The sequence below is a fragment of the Haemorhous mexicanus genome, chromosome 17 (genome assembly GCF_027477595.1).
Source record: "Haemorhous mexicanus isolate bHaeMex1 chromosome 17, bHaeMex1.pri, whole genome shotgun sequence".
NCBI lineage: Eukaryota > Metazoa > Chordata > Aves > Passeriformes > Fringillidae > Haemorhous > Haemorhous mexicanus.
This window is the reverse complement of record NC_082357.1, coordinates 7,712,809-7,733,336: the sequence shown is the minus strand read 5'-3', so window position 1 is coordinate 7,733,336 and position 20,528 is coordinate 7,712,809. Positions and strand designations below refer to the sequence as shown.

At 45.1% G+C, this 20,528-nt stretch overlaps 2 protein-coding genes across 2 annotated transcripts in view; both read right to left on the bottom strand.

Moving 5' to 3' along the window:
- BMERB1 (bMERB domain containing 1) overlaps positions 1 to 5,819 on the bottom strand; it is a 46,195-nt gene extending 40,376 nt beyond the window's left edge. The window contains exon 1 of the mRNA XM_059861378.1: positions 5,663 to 5,819. Coding sequence (XP_059717361.1) covers positions 5,663 to 5,768 — 106 coding nt within the window. The 5' untranslated portion in view covers positions 5,769 to 5,819. The remainder of the gene's footprint in view (positions 1 to 5,662) is intronic.
- A 6,271-nt stretch (positions 5,820 to 12,090) lies between these two features.
- Positions 12,091 to 19,415, bottom strand: MPV17L (MPV17 mitochondrial inner membrane protein like). Its single transcript, XM_059861379.1, has 4 exons — positions 19,069 to 19,415; positions 17,662 to 17,732; positions 16,360 to 16,389; positions 12,091 to 16,203 (listed from the first exon to the last, which is right to left on the bottom strand). Exons 1-4 carry the CDS (start codon positions 19,367 to 19,369, stop codon positions 16,024 to 16,026), a joined length of 582 nt encoding a protein of 193 aa, XP_059717362.1. The 5' UTR covers positions 19,370 to 19,415; the 3' UTR covers positions 12,091 to 16,023.
- Between the last annotated feature and the right edge of the window lie 1,113 nt (positions 19,416 to 20,528).

The window sequence follows — 20,528 nt, the reverse complement described above, 5'->3', positions numbered from 1 at the left end:
GTGCAGCAGTAAGATCTTGATCCATAACAACCACCAGGCTTTTGCAAAAGAGCCCCTGCCCAGAATTACACAGAAGGGTCAGGCTGGTAGGGAGCACAGTGCTCATCTCCCATTCCCTGCTGGGGCAGGGTCATTCCAGAGCACACAGCACAGCATTGTGTCCGGATGGTTCTGGAATAACTCCAGAGAGGGAGGCTCCACAGCCTCTCTGGACAATCTGTCCCAGGGCTCGGTCACTCACAGGGAAGAAGTTCTTCCTCGTGTTCAGGTGGAACTTCCCGGGCATCAGTTCCTGCCCGTTCCCCCTGTGCCATTGCTGGGCCCAAGGAGCAGAGCCCGGTCCCTGCTCTGAGCCCTCCCTGCCCACACTGACAGGCACTGCTGAGGTCTCCTCTCAGCACCTCCTCTGGAGGCTGAGCAGCTCCTTCAGCCTCTTCTTGTTCCTCTCAGCCCCTCTGGCTCTGATTAAATCAGGATGGATGTGGTTGTCCAGAACCTTGGGACAAGTTAGGCAGTAAATTAGCTGCATTTTTTGTGAGAAACCCTGGATACACATAGCCAGACAAAAAAAGGGAAGGAAGGGCAAAACTCACGAAATGTTTTAGGGAGACTATGGGAGCAAGGGTGGCCCATTAACTGAAATATTTCTGTTTTGTGGCCCTGAGACACTCACATAAAGCATCACCTGGAAAAAGCTGCTGTAACAGTCCCAGTTCCTCCCACTGTTGACCAATATTTCAGTAGGAATGCACTCTGAGGCACTAAAATATTTCCAATTCTCCCTTTTCCTTCTTTCTTGGTCTCAGCAGCTGCCTGGAGCAACCAGCTGTGGGAGGGGGAATTAGAAAATGAGACAATGTGTATAATAGTATAAACTGGATTAGTCTCACTCTGTCAATCATTCTCTGGGCTCTTTGTGAAGAAAATGAAAACCCAGGTTACAGCTTTCCTTCATGAGCTACAGGGGATGACCTGGTGGAGGTTATTAAATGGAACATTTTAGGCACACACTGCTAGCCAAAATCACCATTGACTTAGGAAAACACTGAGCTGTGCAGGGGAATTTTAGAGCCATCTGACTGCCACCAAAGCAGGCGAGTTTTACACCTCTTCTATAGAAAACAGCCTCCATCCTTTCTAGAAAACCCTTTCTGATTTTCACTGTGGGAGTTCTGTCTTGGTTCCACAGATCAGACACAGCTGCTTTTCCTCTTGAAGTACAATACAAACACAATGACATTAAAAATAATGAATAAGGTAAAAATCTAGAACTGGCAGCATCCTTAAAATCAGTTGTCTTTGCTGATGACAATGTTTTGCCTGATATTTTCTAAAAAGGTCTAGGGAGCACTATTAATGTTTTACTGTCACTTTCCATTTTTTGGTCACTCTCTTTTCAAAAATTTTACACAGTTGTGGGTTAGGGTTTTCTTTTAAATGGAGACATGGAAAGAATATTAATTACATTCCCTGTTGGAAGCCCATGTTCAGACCTTCACAAAGCCAGCACTCTTGCTGTTTCTATAAAAAGAAGCATAACTGTGTATATCCTTCAATTAGCCTCTTTCCCACCTATTTAATAGATGGCCTGAATAAGCCTAATTTGTTTTGTGTCTTTTATTGCCTGTAATAGATACAATTAACAATTATGGGGAATTTACAGTGACACAAGGGCATGACTGTGAAGGAACAGCAGTGGTGGTTGGCTCATATAAATTCTTTTTGTGCCTCTGAAGCTTTATTTTTCTTTCTTTTTTTTTTTCTATTTTAAATCAGAGTGGAACCATGATGAGCTTGGGGAGCAGTGTTATGAGAGGATGATGGGCAGGGTCCCACTGCACCCCTGACTGACTGGGGAGGGGTTGCAGTAACAACAAGTTTTTATGCAAGGCACCAACATGGAGTTGTGGGTGAGTGTGCAATATGTGGGGTATTATGAAAGAAGGCCCAAAGGTATTTGTTTGAATATTTAATTATCAGATGACAGAAACAAATTATTAAATAGCCCATGTTTTCAGTGCTCAGCAGCAGAGGATGAAAATACAAACAAGAGTCTTTCTAGCTAACAAGTGAAGGAAGATTTTGAAGACAAACTAAGTGAATGTGGTGAAATAAGTTTTCACATGTGTCAGCCCAGATCTCAGTGAACCTGGGACCTGTTCTGTCTTCCTGCTGTTGGAACAAATCAGAGTGATCTCAGAACTAGATTGGCCCCACTGGTGCTGTTCTGGAGGGCTCTCACAGCTCCTTGCCTGGACAGAACCTGTGCTACAGCACTCACAGCAAGAAGGGAGAGCAAGAAAAGCCACCTGTGAAGGTTTCATGCTACTGCTGAATCTCATGATGGGAATCTCCAGCTTCAGGGTCCCTTTCCCCTATTCTCCAAGTCATATTCCAGAACAGTCAAAAAGGTGGATCTCTGCAATACAGGAGTGTGGCAGCTCACCTCCAGCGCTGAGTTACCTTTCAAATTAAAACAATACACAAGTTTCATGGTGCTCTAAACTGCATCAAACATAACCTTTGCAGTTTTCTGACATTTCTGCTTCCTTACTCTGATTCAAGCTGGAGGATTCCTGGCGAATTTTGCATTTAGCTCCAGCCCTCATACAAATTGCAAGAGGACAGGAAAGCTCAGCAGAAATGTATCTGAGAAGTTCAGTGTCCAAAAGCATGGTGAAAAACTGCTTTGTTTCTCTGTGGCTCTTTGCCTGGTGTGCATGCAGTTATTTAATCAGGGCATTATGAGGCTCTGCCAGCTGCAAGACTGATGATTCTAGATGAAGCTGTGCACTCAGTAATAAGGACTGACCAAAGTGCTCCAGTGCTCTGCTTCAGAGCAGGCTCTCCAAGACTATGTTGTAAAAACCAGTTACTGGGAAGGCTGTAACCACAATATTATTATACAAGCCTGACAATTCCTAAGCTTGTCTTTTATACACATGCACTAGAAAACAGCTGAGTTGCCCTGTACATAGCAAACCACTATTTTTAGTGTTCTCTAGTCCTTGGAAATTCCCTCTTGCATGTGAAGAGAAAGGCTTCAGGGACTTGTTAAAGAGACACCTTTAAGCAACTTGCTTCATATCTCGCTTGCACAGATCCTGACACAGGCAGGTCACAGGGCATCAGATGCTCAGCTGCTCTGAGCCACCTTAACTCCACGGATGACCTGGCTGAAAGAGGCCATTGTAGGGTAGAAATATGCATGATGTACATTCCATTGCTGTGAAGTAACTCACAGCAACCAACTCTGTGTTGGTTTATGCCCAACACCCAGCAATGCTTTCAGCACCACGGACAGAGAAGCCAGCACAGCGCTCCCTTTCCCTTTGACAAACTGAGGAGAAGCTGCCTGACTCCCATGACGCTCATCCTCCCTGCAATGGACACAGTCAGGATGTACATTCCCTGGTGATAAGACTGCCCTCCCATCACAGACACTGCCAGGGAGCAGCACTCTGTTGTGCAGTGCTGTACAGATACACAAGTTCTGCCTCCAAAGCCATCCTGATTTAATACCACAAATCCTCAAGAGTAAAAAGGGCAAATTCACATACAGTAATAAACTTCTGCTTTTGTTAATACTCTTAACGAGCATTTCATATTTCAAACAATATGCAAATACCAAAGGCTAATTGTTAACATCAGTAAAAAAGGGGATGACAGTTTTTCAGCTCCTTCACAGACAGTCTGGCGACTACTGTCATCATGCCATGCAATTTAGGATGACTGTAAGGAAGCATTACAGTAAATAGTAAGATCTATTTATTTTAAATCAATGCAAAAGTGTGACCAGAAGTCAGGATTAGTATTTAAATAGGAAAGATAGGCAGGAATTATCTAAACCAGTTACTATGAATAGCATTTTCCACAGTATTTAAAAAAGCTGAAGCCTAAGAGCAAACAAAAGAAATCAATTACTCAAATATATAATATAATAATTTTCTGCTTTTCAAAGAACAAATCATGGTCTCTAGATTATTTCTTATTCCTATCTAAATTGTTATACACAGAGAAATATTCTCATTAAACAGAAAGTAGTGTGTAGAAGGGCAGCTCAGAGCAGAGCCAAGGTGCACACCTGGACACTGGGTCCTAGTCCTGCCAACAGCCCACTCTGGTGCTGGGACCAAGCTGTGATTTGGGTGGCAGCTCAATGCTGAGCACATATTTTTCATCAGATCAGATCTCCCTCTCAGCCTGCACATTGCTCTCTTCCAAACAGACCACCTTTTGTTCAAAATTTGCGAGACATAACCTTTCCTGGCACCTCAGGATAGCAGCTTTTATTATTATTATTATTATTATTATTATTATTATTATTATTATTATTATTATCATTACAAGTGCTGCACTGCACTCAGCTCCCGAGTGCTGGAACAAAACCAGACCCAGTTATGAGAACAAGAAAAGCACGTCTGTATCGTGCCAGGGAACCTGCAAAACTGTTGCATGTGTCTGACTCAACCAACTCAGTCAACAGAGATTTCAGTCTTCGAGTCCATTTTAGAAAGTGTGGAGTTTCTCACTCCTGAATCTGTGCCAGGCACTGCAACAAAACCAACACTGCAACTGAAGCATCAGTTGGAGAATTACACCCTGTCATCAGCATGTGGTAGACAATAACATAGCCATGGAAAACTGAAGCTAGAGGTGAAGTATCATTCCAGAACACAGCACACTCTGAAAAGTAAACATACAGATGCACTGGCTAAAATCTGCTACCAAGGTGCTGCAAAGCCATGCCATGCTTAAAAGCATCCAGGTGAGACTTCACAATTCACATCAAAAGATGGGTGGGAACCAAGGATATCAGCAGTACTAGTCAAGTTGAAGGTGTCACAACAGATAGCACACAAAGCTTAAATTCCTGTGGCCAAACCAAACACTTGATGAAACTTAGAAAATATCTTTCTTGATACTGCCTAGTACAGTTTTTGTGACTAGTTTTTCAAGATCTCTAGTCTCAGTGGTTACCTGGAAAATTATAAAGGGTTTGCAAGCTTATTAGGTTGTAAAGAAGACAGTTCTGCCAGCAGAAGAATAATAGCTGGTATCTTACAGACAACAAGGTCCCATGGATAACGTGAATCGGCAGTGATGCATCTTTTAACTACTCTTTCCATCAGCACGTTGGACAGATTATGTCAATTGCTGCTTCCTGGTAAATTATGATTTCAAGAAAGCTCTCCCAGCACAGAACATTTGTTGAGCTCATCAATACAGGGCAACCACTGAAGGTGTGAATTAAGTGCTGTATTGCTGCACCCTCTGCCTGAGATAACGAGGCAATGAAGTGATCGTCATCTGCGCTTTCCAAAGGTGAAACACGTTAAAGACTACCAATATTTATGAAAATCTCTGTATTAAACCACACCTGCTAAACAACGGGGGAGAGCAAACGTCCCGGCGATCCCGGCTCGGCCACCCGCTCACCGCTGGGCTTCGCGCCGCCCGTGCCGCAGGAAGGCTGGAGCGCCCGGCACAGCCGACACAGCCCCCGGCCGAGCCCGGCTCAGAGGGCAAAGCGGTCACACGGACCCTCCTCCCCGAGCGGCCCGGCCTGGCCTCGCCCCGCCAGCAGCCCCCGGGACCGCCCGGCCCCGCCGCAGCCGGGGCTCTCCGGCCGGTCGGACCCGCGCCCGCGGCCCCCACTCACTTCTGCCCAGCGCCTCCGCCTTCCACTCCGTCTCCTCCACCGCCCCGTAGCGCCGCGTGGGTCTCTCGGCCTCGGCGCTGGCCGAGATGGACCTGCGGAGCTCCATGGCCGCGCTCCGCTCAGCCCATGCAGCGGCGCGGGCGCTGCGCGGGGCTCGGCGCTCGGTGCGCGGCGCGGGGCCCGCGGGCGGGGGGCGGGCAGGGGCTCCGGCACATGCTCAGTGCGGGGCTGGGGCGGGGGAGCCGCCGCACAAAGCCGTGTCGCACCTCGCACATGCTGCACACACGCCCCGCCCGCCCGGCCCTGCCTCCGCTCGGTGGGCACTGCCCGCCCCGGGGCGCTGCCCGGAGCTCCGCGCCCGCGGCTCGCTGCTCCGGCTCTGCCCAGCCCAGCCCAGCCCAGCCCAGCCCTGCCCTGCCCTGCTCAGCCCTGCTCAGCCCTGCTCAGCCCAGCCCTGCCCAGCCCAGCCCTGCCCAGCCCTGCCCTGCCCTGCTCTGCCCTGCTCTGCTCAGCCCAGCCCAGCCCAGCCCTGCCCTGCCCTGCTCTGCCCTGCTCTGCCCTGCTCTGCCCTGCTCTGCTCAGCCCAGCCCTGCCCAGCCCTGCCCTGCCCTGCCCTGCCCTGCCCTGCCCTGCTCAGCCCAGCCCAGCCCAGCCCAGCCCTGCCCTGCCCTGCCCTGCCCTGCCCTGCCCTGCCCTGCTCAGCCCAGCCCAGCCCAGCCCAGCCCAGCCCAGCCCAGCCCAGCCCAGCCCTGCCCTGCCCTGCCCTGCCGAGCTCTGCCCAGCCCTCCCCTGCTCCTCTTGCGCGTCCAAGTTCGCAAATCCGCTCGCTGCCAGGGCACGGTAGAACTGTCCATCTTGTGGCCGGTGCAGCGCTGAGCACATTTCTGACCTGAGCAGCTGGGGAATAATGGTGATATCCACAGCCACTCATGGCTTTTGCAGTGTAACACATCTCAGGCTCCCCTGAATGCAGCCTTTGGCTTTCCTAAAAGTCCTGCACTGACTGGAATGACACGCATTCCAGCATCACGTTGCCAGAAGCCAGAGAACAGCACTCAAACAAGTGATGCAATTTTGTGTCTCTCACTTTTCATCAGCATGCAGCTTTGCTGCTTATGCAGCCTGCTGGGAATAAAGGAAATGACTTTACAGGAAGCACAAGTGTGATGGTTATTACTGTCATTACTAAGTTTTTTCTTTTGTTGTAGCAGAGGTTATATGGATGAAATCCCTGAACAGCATTTTACAGTTGGAGCCTACCTTTCCTAGTGAGATCACATTGCACTTTACTGTGAGTGGTGTAACTTCTGACATAAAGACAATGAAGCAGGAGTTAGGCAGGCTGTCCAATGCCACACTGCAAATCAGGGGTTTAACACTTTTTGCCTCACTTATAAAGAATCATGAGTTCTCTGGGTGAATACTGGGAAAGCTCACTTGTTTGTCACCTACTTTTGCCTACAAAGTCTTGTCCTTAATCATCAACACTTCAAAAATACCTCTGGATTCAGTGGTACACTTACTAATTGGACTGGCACACACTGATGCTATTGTGTGAGCAATTTTGTTTGAGGAGTGCTTCACATGCTGGAGGCAAGAACACCTCCACATTGCTTTTAAAATTGTAACTGAAAATTTCTCTGCTTGTCTTCCTGAGAATTGGAATTTGCCAACAAGATGAGCTAGACAGTTTTAGGACATCTTCAGGGCACTCTGATTTTTCTCTGTCAGCTGTGCTCCCCAGAGATATGCCGTGAATTGAGCACCAGACGTGCCAGAACAGCTCTTGCTGGCTGTGCAGTGCCTCATCCTCGCTGGTTTGGCCTTTAGAGACAGAGCCCAAACAGAGCTGTGAGTCAAGCAGAGAAGCTGGTGGCAGGACTCTGCACAGCTGATTTTGGGTGACAGTGCAGCTGCCTGCTGGGGTGGGCTGGACTGACTCACTGGTAGAAGTGAGGAACACAAGTGTGGGAGGAATAAGAGTCCATCTGGGATTTGGATGAGAGTGGGATTAAGGGAAACAGGCTGATCAAGAAGGGCCAATTTTTAGTGGATCTGAGGACTATTTAATTTCAAACCATCCTTTCAAGTTTTTTAGGTAATTACAACCCAACTGCATTGTTTAGGAGGTGGGGGAGCTATCCTAGGAATAGTTGAATATTTAAAGCTCTGCTTTTGTTAGTATGGCTGAAAAACACCCACTAGGCAGAAACTCATGTGCAAAGAATTTACTTACATAAAGCAAAGAATATATGAGGTGATTTATTGTAATTAGGAAGTTTTCACCTGCCCATTTTGAGAAGTCCCAAAATCCAGTAACTGTCCAGTTCTACAGAGGTTCTGCACAAAGATTTTTACAAGAGTAGGGCCCAAGTATGTATCAATTATTTGCTAAGTAATATCATCATTTTTGTTAGTGTGACTCTGGAGCATTGCTGCTGCTGCTGCATTTGCCAATGGAATTAAATTTCTTTCCTACTGATGATGTTTTTCAGTGGACCTAGCAATATAAATTATAAATGCATTTATTTACTCATGAAGACTGGTTTTCTTCAGCTGAAAGCACTGTTAATGCAGGAAATACAAAAATTTAGGTCTTTTCTCACTGCTCATAACATAATGCCTGGTAGAGAAGGAGAGGTGCACTTTGCTCTTGCAGTCATTTCCCTGGCAGCTTCAGTTCCCATTTCTCACTAAATCCTGCCACCAGGAGCTAGAGCTGGGCAGGAACAGTTGGCAAATCCACTCTCCTATCTCTTGCTCTCTGGCCTCTGTCAGACATCACAGATTCCCCATGGCAGACATGACTTACTTAGATTTATCTCAGCTATTTTTTTTTTGTATAGAAGGTCAGAATGCACAGCACAAATTTGGGAGATGCAGCAGCAAAGAGTCAGGGCATAAATGTGTGGTAGAAAGAATGGAAACAATCTGTGCACTTCAAAAGCTGCAGTTCTGACCAAAACAGAGATTTCAGAAACATATGTCACTAAACTCTTTTCTTTCCCATTTTACTTTTGTCTTTGTGAATTCTATGTTCACTATCTTTTTAAGGTACAAATTTCACAGAAAAAGCTGCTAGAGCATTTGTCAAATACATTACTAATACCATGGGTAGTGAAGTTGCCTATGTGAGAGTCTTATTTTTGGCATTTGGAGCCAAGACCAGTGGTATGACTGAGCTGACTGCTGTGCAGGTGAGTCACTATGCAGGTGGCTTTTGCATCAGTGATGGGTGTCCATAGCTACCAAGAAAAACAGATGTTTGAGTTCAGTAAATGTAGATGTTTACATAAATTGGTCCGGGCTATTTTAGACTTGCAAACACAGCAGGCAACAAGTAATATTTCAGCCTGTATGTGGGCATGTCCATTTTGAAGTAATAAACATCCTGTGTAAATGTTGCAAACGCAGCAGCACACAGCTCCAGGCACAGCTCTCTCAGGGCCTGAGCCTTTTCTCATTTCACATGGTCCAAAATGTAAAGGTGACTTTCTGTAAGCTTCCATTTTACCTACACAAGTTGGTATCTTACAGAGAGAACTCAAAACTGCCTGCAAGCTGTGAGGCACCCAAAGAGCCTGTGCCAGTGTCTTGCTGATTCATGTCCCTATGCAGTGTCCATGCTCCATTACCCCTAACAGGCAAGTTCACTTCTGTGGGCCATTTCACTTCCCCCCTCACTGGAACTGGAAGCTATAAAGTCACTTCCCTGACTTCTGAAAGGGTTTCTTTACAATTTGAATTTCTTTCTATATTTGCACCTGTGCTCCGTTGGAATTTTTTTGCCAATTTCTGCCCAAAACAGTAAGCAAAACACTGTATGGGTAATTGCCATGATGTATCAGGTGTAGTTATGAACACATAATAACTAATTACTGTATGATGATCATTCTGAACCAGATAGAGAACTAATACAAAATCCTTCAGTGTCATTGGCATGTCATGGCTAATCAGCTGCAGTCTTGTTGCATTTTGGATGTAAAAGTATGTGATGCATGAAATGGAAGCAGCTGGACACCCTTAGTAGGTGAGTAAAGGTGGGGTTTAATTCCCAGAGAGGTGTAAGCAATGGCAAAACAAGAATACCACAGGGCACCACTCTCTCAGAGGCAGATTTCTCCAGGCCAGCATAGAACAACTATGAAAAAAACAAGCAACTAGAGGCTGAAAAAGGAATAATCAAAATTAATATTTTCTCTCCCAAATATTTCAGCAATGAGAGGAAAGCTGTTATCCTGGCAAATTAAAAAAAAAAAAAAGTAATATTGAGAGTTTGTTCTTATGTATGCAGACACTAAGTGCATGTTAGCTACAGTAAGATACTAATTCCAGGGTTGTAACTTAAATTTCTCTGTCACCAAGTTACACCCTGTAAAAGGACACACAATTCAGAATGAAGCTGAAACTTCCTCCACAGCTAAAGGATCTCATGTGCTGCAGAACTTTGTGTGCATGGTTTGAGTCCATATGGGCCAAACCCTGCATTTCTCACAGCCATCTGGGTGCTTGTGCATTTTGGTTCTGTTGGAACTGGATAAAGCACAGTGACAGAAATGGGGAACAGTTCTCATTCCCAGCCAGTTCCCATTGTCCCAATTTCTCTGGTGACAGAACTACCCACCAGGCTACATATCCATGCTGCCTCTTGGTCTCTCTGATTCTGTCAGGCTTGAGGGTGTAAAATGGAAAGGAACTTTTCAATATCCCATTTTTAAGGTCTTCTGGCAGAGGGGAGCATTAGCATAGGTGCCCCTGCTCCATCTCTTACACATCCCCCAAGGGTGTGCACACTCACCTGCTGTCATTTTCCCCTGTTGTTTTACAGCCCCACTTCATGACTGGTTTTCCCTGAACACAGCAAAACAAAACCACCCATTCTTCAGCTCCTGAAGATCTCTCACGTACCCTCTGCTACAGCACAGCTGTCCTTGACAATGTCTTTTCTGACCCTACTTCACACCTCATTAGACTTTTCCAGGCCCGAGATTTCTTTCAGCACAAAAAGGCGTAATTGCAACTGGTGTTGCATAGCAGGGAATGATACATTCTGCTCTATTCTTTGGGCCAAACTGTTTTTCTATCTGGATACAAGGTGCAAGATTTTTAGGCACGACCACAATAAATGAACAAACTGCAAAAAAAGGGAAGGCAGTGTTTATTAGGGTGGATGATGTTGATAAGTATATGCAACACATACAGACGTGTAATCTGCATTCTTTGTTCTTGTTTAAAATGGATTACAGGTTGTGGGCTTAGCAAGTGCAGGTGAGTTCTTAGTGCAACTTGGACATTAAGAGAGGACAGAAGTCCTTAGCTGGTTTAGAACAGAAATATTAGGCAGAGATAGAAAAAATATTACCTGAGGCATATGTGAAAGTCACTGGGATTAATACAGCATCACTGTCCACATTTCAAATTAGAGGTTGCACAGCAAAAATGGGTTTGCAAATGAGCTTCAAAAGTGATACAGCAAAGGGCTAACAGAGCTAAAGCTACTACAGTTTATCCAAGGGGTAAACAAAAACTGCTTACCACTACATGCACACAGAAAGCTTTGCCTGCTGAACTTAGTCTTTAAATCTTGTCAGAAAAGGAGTAACATTTTATTAGACTGTTAAGGCTAGATTGATGTGGGTAGGTAATAAAATTTCATAAGAACACATAAATAATTTCTTTGAAACACAGAATCCTCTGTCACCTGAAGTGTTTGGATAAGTTCCTAGAAGATGGCATTGGAGTCAACATCACTGGTTTGATTCAGGAAGAACTCTTTGCTTTGCATTACCCAAGGATTCAGACTGAGTGATGCTTTTTCTCCCTGTTGGCCTTGAAGTTTATGAAACAGAATTTTTCAACTTGAACTCCTTCCATAAAGCTTCCTCCTCATTCTAAATATACAAGAAGTTACAGCAGGGAATGGAGGTGGTGTCTCTCTTCCAGTTGTGGAATATATTACTTCCTTCAGCCTCAAATCTTCTGAACCATTTCCTTCCCAAGAGTATCCCCCACAAACTTGACTGAGTTCAGTCAGCAAGGACCCCATTTCTAACCTCTATTCTCTAGAAAATTTCCTACCTGAAATCCTCAATTCCACCTGTAAATATATTAACTATCTAAAGAAATACTTATATCAAAATTTTGCATCTTTTTAATAAAAGTCCACTGGCTTCAGCATAAGACTTTGAAGATGGAAGTTCTGTTCTGAATTTATTCAGAAATGGTAGATGACTTAATGTATGTAACTAAACTCTAAATTCTAAAGGCAGTGAGTAATCTCTCCTTAGTTTTTACTGTGCTGCTGTGTTAAAGTCTGTGACATCAAATTGAGCTTTTTGCTGCATGTGATCCATGAAGATCCTGTAAGAACTTTACAAATGATCTGGCTTTGTTTATACACATTTGAGTTAAAGATAGACAGAGCCAAAGAACAGCATTGAATGTTTATTAAGCCTTTGCAAAAACATAGACAATTTCAGTCAACTTGAAATTCATTATTTTGGTAAAATTCAAGTATTTCTTGCACATCTCACTGGATTGACACTAGCAGTAGAGGCAGCAGCACAAGCAGGAAGCACTGGCACTTACAGCAGAGAATTGGAAGGCAGAAGCTGCATAGATTTCAAAGGTTGTTCTATAAAGAGAACTCAACACATCAGATATGGTAACAGACTAGAAGCAGTTTCACCTTTGCTGCAGCAGGAACTGGTTATTTTATGCTGTGTTACTGGGTAGGTGCTTCTGGTGTGAACAAGACAGAGGCCTTCTGGTGAATTTTCCAAGAAGGATGTATTTAGCATACTAGTAAGCACAGAAGGTTCATTTACATAAAAGATTTGCAGTAGAAAAATAAATTTTGAAATTCTCATTTCATCAAATTCAGACTCCACATCTCCACAGCCATCCAGAATAACATGGAGCTGGAGCTGATATAAATGTCTGCTCATCCCATTTGCTCTTAGAGAGGATCCATGACATAAAAATATCACCTGACTGCAGGCCTAACAGCTACTGGCAGTGTGTTGCTCCTTCCTGAGCACCTCTGTGATGTAAAATTCTGTTCATCCTGCTGGTTGAGGAAATCTGCATGTTCAGCTGGCAGTCAGATCAGTGCAATTCCTAGAAATAGTCATAAAGCCCTCATGACTGTTTGTGAAAGGGTAGCAGAGACACTAGGATGAATCTTGCCCATCTTTTTCTTATTTCTTTTTTTATTCCCCCAGGAAATTACTGAGTTATTAGAAGAAACAAACAAAAGATTACATGTGTGTCAAATAGGGTTGGACTAGATGACCTGGGATGGACATACAGATGTCCTTTCCAACCTCAACCATTTTGTTATCCTGTGAAATTAATCTTCTAAGCCAAAAAGGTGTCAAGGAATAATGAAGGCTCTAACAGCTAAGGGATTAAGTCCTCAGACTAAACTGTCAGAGGAAGAAAATCTTTAGAAGGTCCATTAATTTATGCACACTGAGAAATTGTCCCAATGCAGTTTCATTATTTTGCATGTTGTGGGTCTGAAATGTTTGTCAGACCAATCAGTGCTCACAATTAAAAGGGAAAAAACACAAATTTTTCCAGGTGAAAAGGGATTTGTGTTATTTAGCTGTCAAATGCCTTAAGAGAAATGGAGGAAGTGAAAGGATTATGGAGGATCTAAAGTCTACTGAAATATAGAGCCACAGGCTTCCATTACATGAAAGAACTGTACTTCAAGTAATAAAGGATGGAGAGAAATCCTGAATTCCCCCAGCCAGAGAAACTTGAAGACAAAACAGGATTTAGCTCAAATTCCCAAGCAAAATCTGGTAGCACAAAAGCAAGAGCAATAAAGCACAGCTTGTATAAGCTTCTAAGCCATTTAAAATAAAAGATGGATCTTTCATTTATTAGTCAGTTCTGATGAAAAAAGGTATCAGCATTATGCAGATTAAGAGTTATAAATTCTTGATTCATCTGGAAATTCAGTTTCACCTACCATACCCATGAAGAAAGATTTTTTGCTCTGAGTTACAGCAAAATATCACATACTGCTTACAGCAAACCAACAGCATTTCACTCTCCTTGTAATGACATTATTTTCCAGTTCCCTTTTCCAAGAGAATGCTATTAATCATGAAACACTTAAGGCACAAGCAGAAATAAAAATAAATAGCATCTGTAAAAAAAGAGTTAAATACTTAATTAGCACACCTTACCTGAAACTTTTAGCTCTTACTAAATAGAACAGACTTTAAAATACCAGTCTGATCCCAAAAATATCAACAGAAAAAAAACAACTGAAATTGCTTCTTTATCCTGAGGACTTCATACACACAAGGACAGTTGAACAGCTATAGCTGTCTGAAGCATCTGTTCACTCATTTTTTAAATAGACAGACAAAATTCAGTTTGTTCCTCTGTGCATTCCTACTCCTCCTGGGATGTCCAGCATCAGGACTGCTCAATTCACACTTCATGATTAATGCAGCAACACCCAGCAGGGGAATTCAACTCATGGAATGTAAGTATCTACAAGGAAGCAATTGACACAGCAGCCACTCCTCTGAGCCTCCATGGCCCAGAGGGCAGGAATGGGCCTTCAGTGCACATTTCAACACACACAGTGTTAAACCAACCAACCAAGCTGGAGATGTCCCTGCCAAAGGCGTCCTAAGTCAATTAAAATTAATTCCAGCTTGGGGCTGTAGGCAAGTGGGCTCTTCCACATCTGCCTGTGCAGCTGCAGATGGAATTGCAGTGACTTGTCCATCCTGAGAGGGAAGGCACCTCCTCCACCTGCCTGCCAGCAGAGCAGGCTGTGGAAGCAGCCCCCTGCCTTGTACCCTCCTCTCACTGCTGCAGTCCTCTGGTCAAAGCCATGTGGGCACTTTGCATCACTCTTGAGCACTGGGTTATGCTAAATGAGTTGATTTTACCTGAAATAGATTGGGCACTGTTTGCATGATCCCTTTTCCTTTCTCAGCTAAGCAGCACTGGGCTCCTACAGTGACAAATAATTGTTAGCAATATATTAAGTAGTACAGCTGCTGGCCAAAAGAATGGATATTTATAGCCTAAGCAGGCTTTGGTACACTATTTAGACAAGGCTGAGGAATTCAGACATTCCTCAAAGGGGTTTATTATTGTACCAGAGGGATGAGTCTTCTCTTTAGAATCAGGCTCATTAAATCAGATACCCTTTCAAGCTTACAATTTAGTAACTTCAAGGCATAAAATCCTATTCTAATATAGCAAGGGCTCTTTTACTTGTCTGAGTTGAACTTACTGCAACCATAGAAATTTGCACAGTTCCTGTTTTGAGATACAAATGCACATTTAAAAAATACCTGTATCCAGACCTGATCCTCAAGCTGACAAAGCAAATCCATAATTAATTTTCACTATCTCCTATGTATAATTACCCTGTGTCTTCTATGAATAGGAATGTTTAAAAGCCATTTGAGGAAAAAATGGAAGTTCCTTATATATATACAGCTGGATTCTGCCATTCATGCTACCTTCATTCCCATGTCCTTTTTCATCAAAATTTTAATTATACCTTCAGCATGATGAAACAGCTGAAAAGAGTAGAGAAGTCAAGAATCCCATGGCCCTTGAGGAGCAGAGGAAGCAGTGGCTGCACACAGAACCAAAGCTCCCTGCAGTGCTTGGAGGGATTCCACCATGCAGGGGCTGCTTGACTGACCCCAATGGTCAATGGGCAGCACCCACCCCAAAGGGCTCTGACCAAAGTAATCTTAATGCTCCCAGCTAAGATAAAATATGGACAAATATAGTCCAGGTTTGTATATTCTATGAAATAATTAATTTCCTATATAAATTTTCATGTAGAATAAAACAAGTTGGCCCCATAGAAATGTGGGCTTTACAAACACAGTGCTTTTGTTTCCTCTCAATGAAACAAATTCAGTGCCACTTTTTAGATATGGAATCCATTAAATTTTGTTCTGCAAAGTAATCTTGCATTGATAATAATTGTCAAGACCGACAACTGATGATTTAATGTTCTGTTCTCCTTTTTCTAGCAATTACAAGTTGTTTAAAAATTAAATTACAGTTAATATTTCTCCCCAGTGAGGCAGTCTGACATGATGTACAAATGCTTACATTGCCCTGTAAGTCAGTTGTTTCCAGATGAGATGTGCTGACAGCATGAAAATAATTAAATGTCAATATACAACTGGCCTCTTTTATGAAAAATAAACAGGCACAAAGACAAACTGTTCCACTGCTTATACTAACCACCAAATGTTGGAATAACTGCTTATTTTAAACACAACATGAGGCTGCAGTGTAATTTACTGACTTTCACAAACCCAGTTTAGCAATTTAGAATGTATTCAGAGGTAAAGTTCCTATTTGTCTGATGATTCTTCATCTGCATTGACCTTCTCTCCTTGGAGCCACATGAATGCTGACTTTGCTGTGCCATCTCCACTCTGTTGGGAAAAGCAAATGAAGGAAGCCCAGACAAAGCCACAGAGGCCAGTGTAAGCTGTTCTCAGGTGAACTGGGATCAGAATGAAGTTTGACAGCTGTGTGGGAAGGAGAGAGAGCTCAGCTAGTGCTCCAGGCACTGTGACCCACCCAGCAACTGCACTGCTCCTCCTGGGCTCAGACACAGTGTGGATGGGAGAGGATCCTGGGTTCTCTGGCAGGGAAAGGCTCACAGAGCCACCCTGAGAACTCACCTGCACAAAAGGCCAGTACATCAGTCCTGTCTGAAAGGAAAATGAATCATTTGTTATTCTTATGGATTTCAACCACCAAGATTCATTTTTCCCACATTCAGTGATGACTGAAATGTATTTGAGTAAAGTTAATAAAAGCTGTTCAATTACAAATGGAGATGCTTAACCTAGGGTTTGCCAAACTAAACTTCTAATCATCCTCATGAGCCTCTATACTCTGAGTTTTTCAAACACAGTTTTCTAACTCATTTTAAATACAAAACCCTAAGCACAGTTAATTCTTCACAGACATCTGACACCAGACACAATAAATGCATTTACCAGATGGGTGAACAAATGTTTAAACATGTGAACATTTGTTTCAGCCATTAATGAAAAATACCACTGAACACTATTTATTTCACACTTGCAATGCTCCTTCTCCTTACTCATACACGTAAGGCATATTTAGAAAAATCAATGGATCATTTACTCATAGAACATAAGGCTGATAGAAACCTTATGTTTTGATAGGCTATAGTGGGCACTGCTTTTAGAATCATCTTCCATAGGAATAAAAATAATCCTTTTCCACCCTACCTATATAGTTCTACAACATGAAGAGAAATTCACATTGCAATCACATCTTCTCCTGTTACTTTTTTTCCCTGATAAGCCATCCATCATTCTTCTTGCATCTGAGAAGCCTTTAACATTCTCAGCTTGCTCAGCTCTGAGGGAGCACGGATAATTTTGTCTTGTGTATGCAGAAATGCAAATTAAAGCCAGCTGTTTATAGCAAAGCCTTCTTAAAACAAGGGGGCTTGGTTCTGAAAGTGAGAAGATTGTCACTGAAAAGTACAGCCTAAAAATGATTTTCAAAGAAAGCGTCTCTGTAATTAATTATTTTAATAGGTGTACAAGTGTTGTCAATAGTATCAGTAGCTAAACACTGGTGTGTGGGTAGTTCTTAAGATAAAAGATAAAAAAACCCAGAATCGGTGTTGTACTGTAGGGCTGTCATTCAACCAGAGCTTGGTGCAAGTGTTATGTATAGAAACACTGCACATTTCATTTTTTTAAATGGCATAATTTCACCCATTTTTTTAAATGGCATAATTTCACCCATCTGGCAGTACTGCCTGATCCAAACTGCCTTTACTTCACATGACTGCTGGTACTTAAAGCTTCCTAGATGTAATCAAATAATGGAGGGAGGGGAAGGAGGGGAAGGAAGGGAAGGAAGGGAAGGAAGGGAAGGAAGGAATATTTATCCTTTTTTGTTGTTGTTTAGCTGTGAGATGAGCGAATTGCTTGCCTCACCTTATATGTATTCCAAAATTTCTTTTTACAGTCTGAAAAGATGTCCTCTTTCCTCTGAAGGATGCTCATACCTAGAGGTAAAATATTTACAACAATCAGAAAAAATGCAAAAAATTAAATGTTCACATTTTCCAGTGACATCCCAGTCCCTTCTCAAAATACAATATAATATCTTTGAAAGAAAAGCTGATATTGTTACACAAATACCATTCTGACTGCCTAATAGTGGTACATCAAATCTCCTCATCTATTGACCTGACTCCCAGCACTGACACCCGGGATCAGCTGGGATTTACTGGGTGTACAGCTGTTGTGGCATCTGTTTCTCTGCCATACCACATACCAGTGGTGGTGTGGTGGAACAGAGAAGATAACAGCACCTTTTGCACCCACGAGAGAGAGAATAAAGCATTTTGCACATAAACAGAGGCTCCTTAGTCCGACTCTGGGATCATTCCAGGTATTCCCACGCCTTGGTGTTATCAGTATCTCTCTATGGATACATTGTTTTACTGCTACCCAATTCAGGGACTTTTACTAGCTCTTTTCTGGTCCTTCAGATCATTCTGGCCCTTTGGCAATTCTCAGCTTAAGTTGTGACATAGCTAAGATCTTGAGCGGAAGTATCTGGTGTTTGGCTTCTTTTTTTACTTCATTTCTCTTCAATCACAAATTGAGTATTTTCCCTGTTGGAGTGATAGAATGCAGGTCTCCCAGTCCCAGGCAAAAAGAGGACCTGTCTTAATCTTCTACCACATTAAGTTTAAGCTAAATGAGAGCATTTAATTACATTAGTTTCACCTATTAATTTTCTTATTCCCTCATGTTTATTTCTGAAATAGATACTAGACTTCTTTAAAGTATCTTGTTAGCTTTTGAGATCAGCGATTAGTAGCATGCTTTATTTCTATAGACTCTCACAGCAGAAGCTGGCTCGCTGAACGATGGCATTTCCTGACATTTACACCTGTGTTTTGGAAAATGAGACAGCTGATGCTGAGAACTGAGCACAGCAGTTCAAACAGACATGGAGGCTGCAATCCGTGGCAGGTGCTCTGCATTCTTTGCTGCTAATTAAAAGCTACGCGCCCGACGGAGCTCGGGGCAGGCCTCCTTTGGTCCAGCACCCCTCCTGGAGAGCTCCGCAGTGCCACAGGCGGTTCAGCGCCCTCGGGCATCCTCGGGGGGAGCTGCCGGGCTCTGCAGAGCCCCCCGGCCGCAGTCCCGCTCCGAGGGCGCTTCGGGGTGCGGGAGCCGCGCCGGGCGGGCAGAGGGTCCCCAGCCACCCCGGCCCCTTGGGGAGGATGCCGGTGCGAGCCAGGCGCGGGTCGCGGTGCGGGGCCGCTGCCGGGGGAGGCGGGGGCCGGCGGACGCGCGGGGCTCTGCGGGGCAGCCCCCGGCACTCACCCGTGTAGAAGGCCAGGACGGCGACGGGCGCGCCCAGCAGCTGATCGCAGAGCACCTTGCCCAGCACGGCGGGCGGGCGGCGGCCGGGCAGCGCCCGCTCCAGCGCCCGCAGCCACACGTAGCTGAAGTTGCCGTGGAAGGCCAGGGCCACCAGCGCCACGCGGCGCGTCTGCGCCCAGTCGGGCGGCTGTCCCCGCAGCAGCTGCTGCGCCGCGTCCCCCGCCGCGAACAGCCCCCCGTAGAGCAGCACGTTGCAGAGCCAGGGGAAGCGCCGCACCCCGCGCAGCAGCGCCCCGGCCATCGCCGGCCGCCGCTTCCGCCTCTCCTTCCTCCTCCTTCTCCTCCTCCTCCTTCCCACGGGCCCGCCCGCCGCCGCCGCGGCCCCGCCATCCCCGCGGCCCCGGAGCGCTCCCTGTGCCGGGGAGGGCCGGCTCCGCACGCCGGGCCCCGGTGGGTGCTGGATGACCCGCGGGTGACGGCAGGGCAGCCGGGCTCCTGCCGGGCTCGCTTCCCAAGTGCCTGTCCACTCATCCCAGGATGTAGGTGTCGCCTGGGGTAGCACTATGGGTCACTGTGCATTACTGCCGCAACTATTGAGTGACAAATGAACACTAGGCACTGTTTCCTTATTATCTTTTTTGTAATTATTTCCTTGTTGCGTGCTTACATGAGTAGGTTATGGCTTTTTCTTTTCAGTTTTGCAGTCTGAGCAGGGCCGATGCACACCTGCTGAGCAGCAGCAGCCCGTGAGGTTCCCCTGCTTTGCCCTCTGCTGCTGAGACAACTTGAGGAGAAAGGCAAATGGTGTGAGGTTATTGAAGAAACTCGTGTACACAGCTTTGTACAAACAAAACCAGTGCCACAAAGCGGATCTGAAATCCACGTAGCGAGGTGACACTGAGTAGTGACACCACGTAGTGATGTGTCCTGCAAAGACCTTGGCCACGGAAGGAAAGGAGCGCATCCGGGAGGGACGGGAGCTTCCCCCTGTTCCTGGCAATGGGCTCAGGCTTGACTGAGGGAACCCTCTCCAGGCAGGAGGTGGTAGTTCGCTCTGTGACCTGGATTAGTGCCTTTGAAACCACCATGAATTCTTCCATGAACAACTGAAAATAGGCATGGATGGCTTGTAGATCTAAGTAAAATTTAATAAGAGTGTAGAGCGCGCTGCCCAGCTCTCGGCGGACACGCTGTGTCAGGGCCCGGGGCGGCCCTTCCCGGCCCTCATCCCAATACATCCCTAAGCAAACAAGGCCAGCTGCAAACAGCGCTATTGAATAACAGCAACGGAACTAATAGGACGAGGGATATGTACCGAAAAGAAACTCCAGCTTGGAAGAACAGAACTAAAGCTCAGGAAAAGCCCGGGGTTTGGGTCCCCGGGCGCTGCTCGTCGGACGGGAGCCCAGGGGCAGGTGCGTGCTGTCCGCCGCGGTTGTGCAGCGTGCCGGCGCGGGACC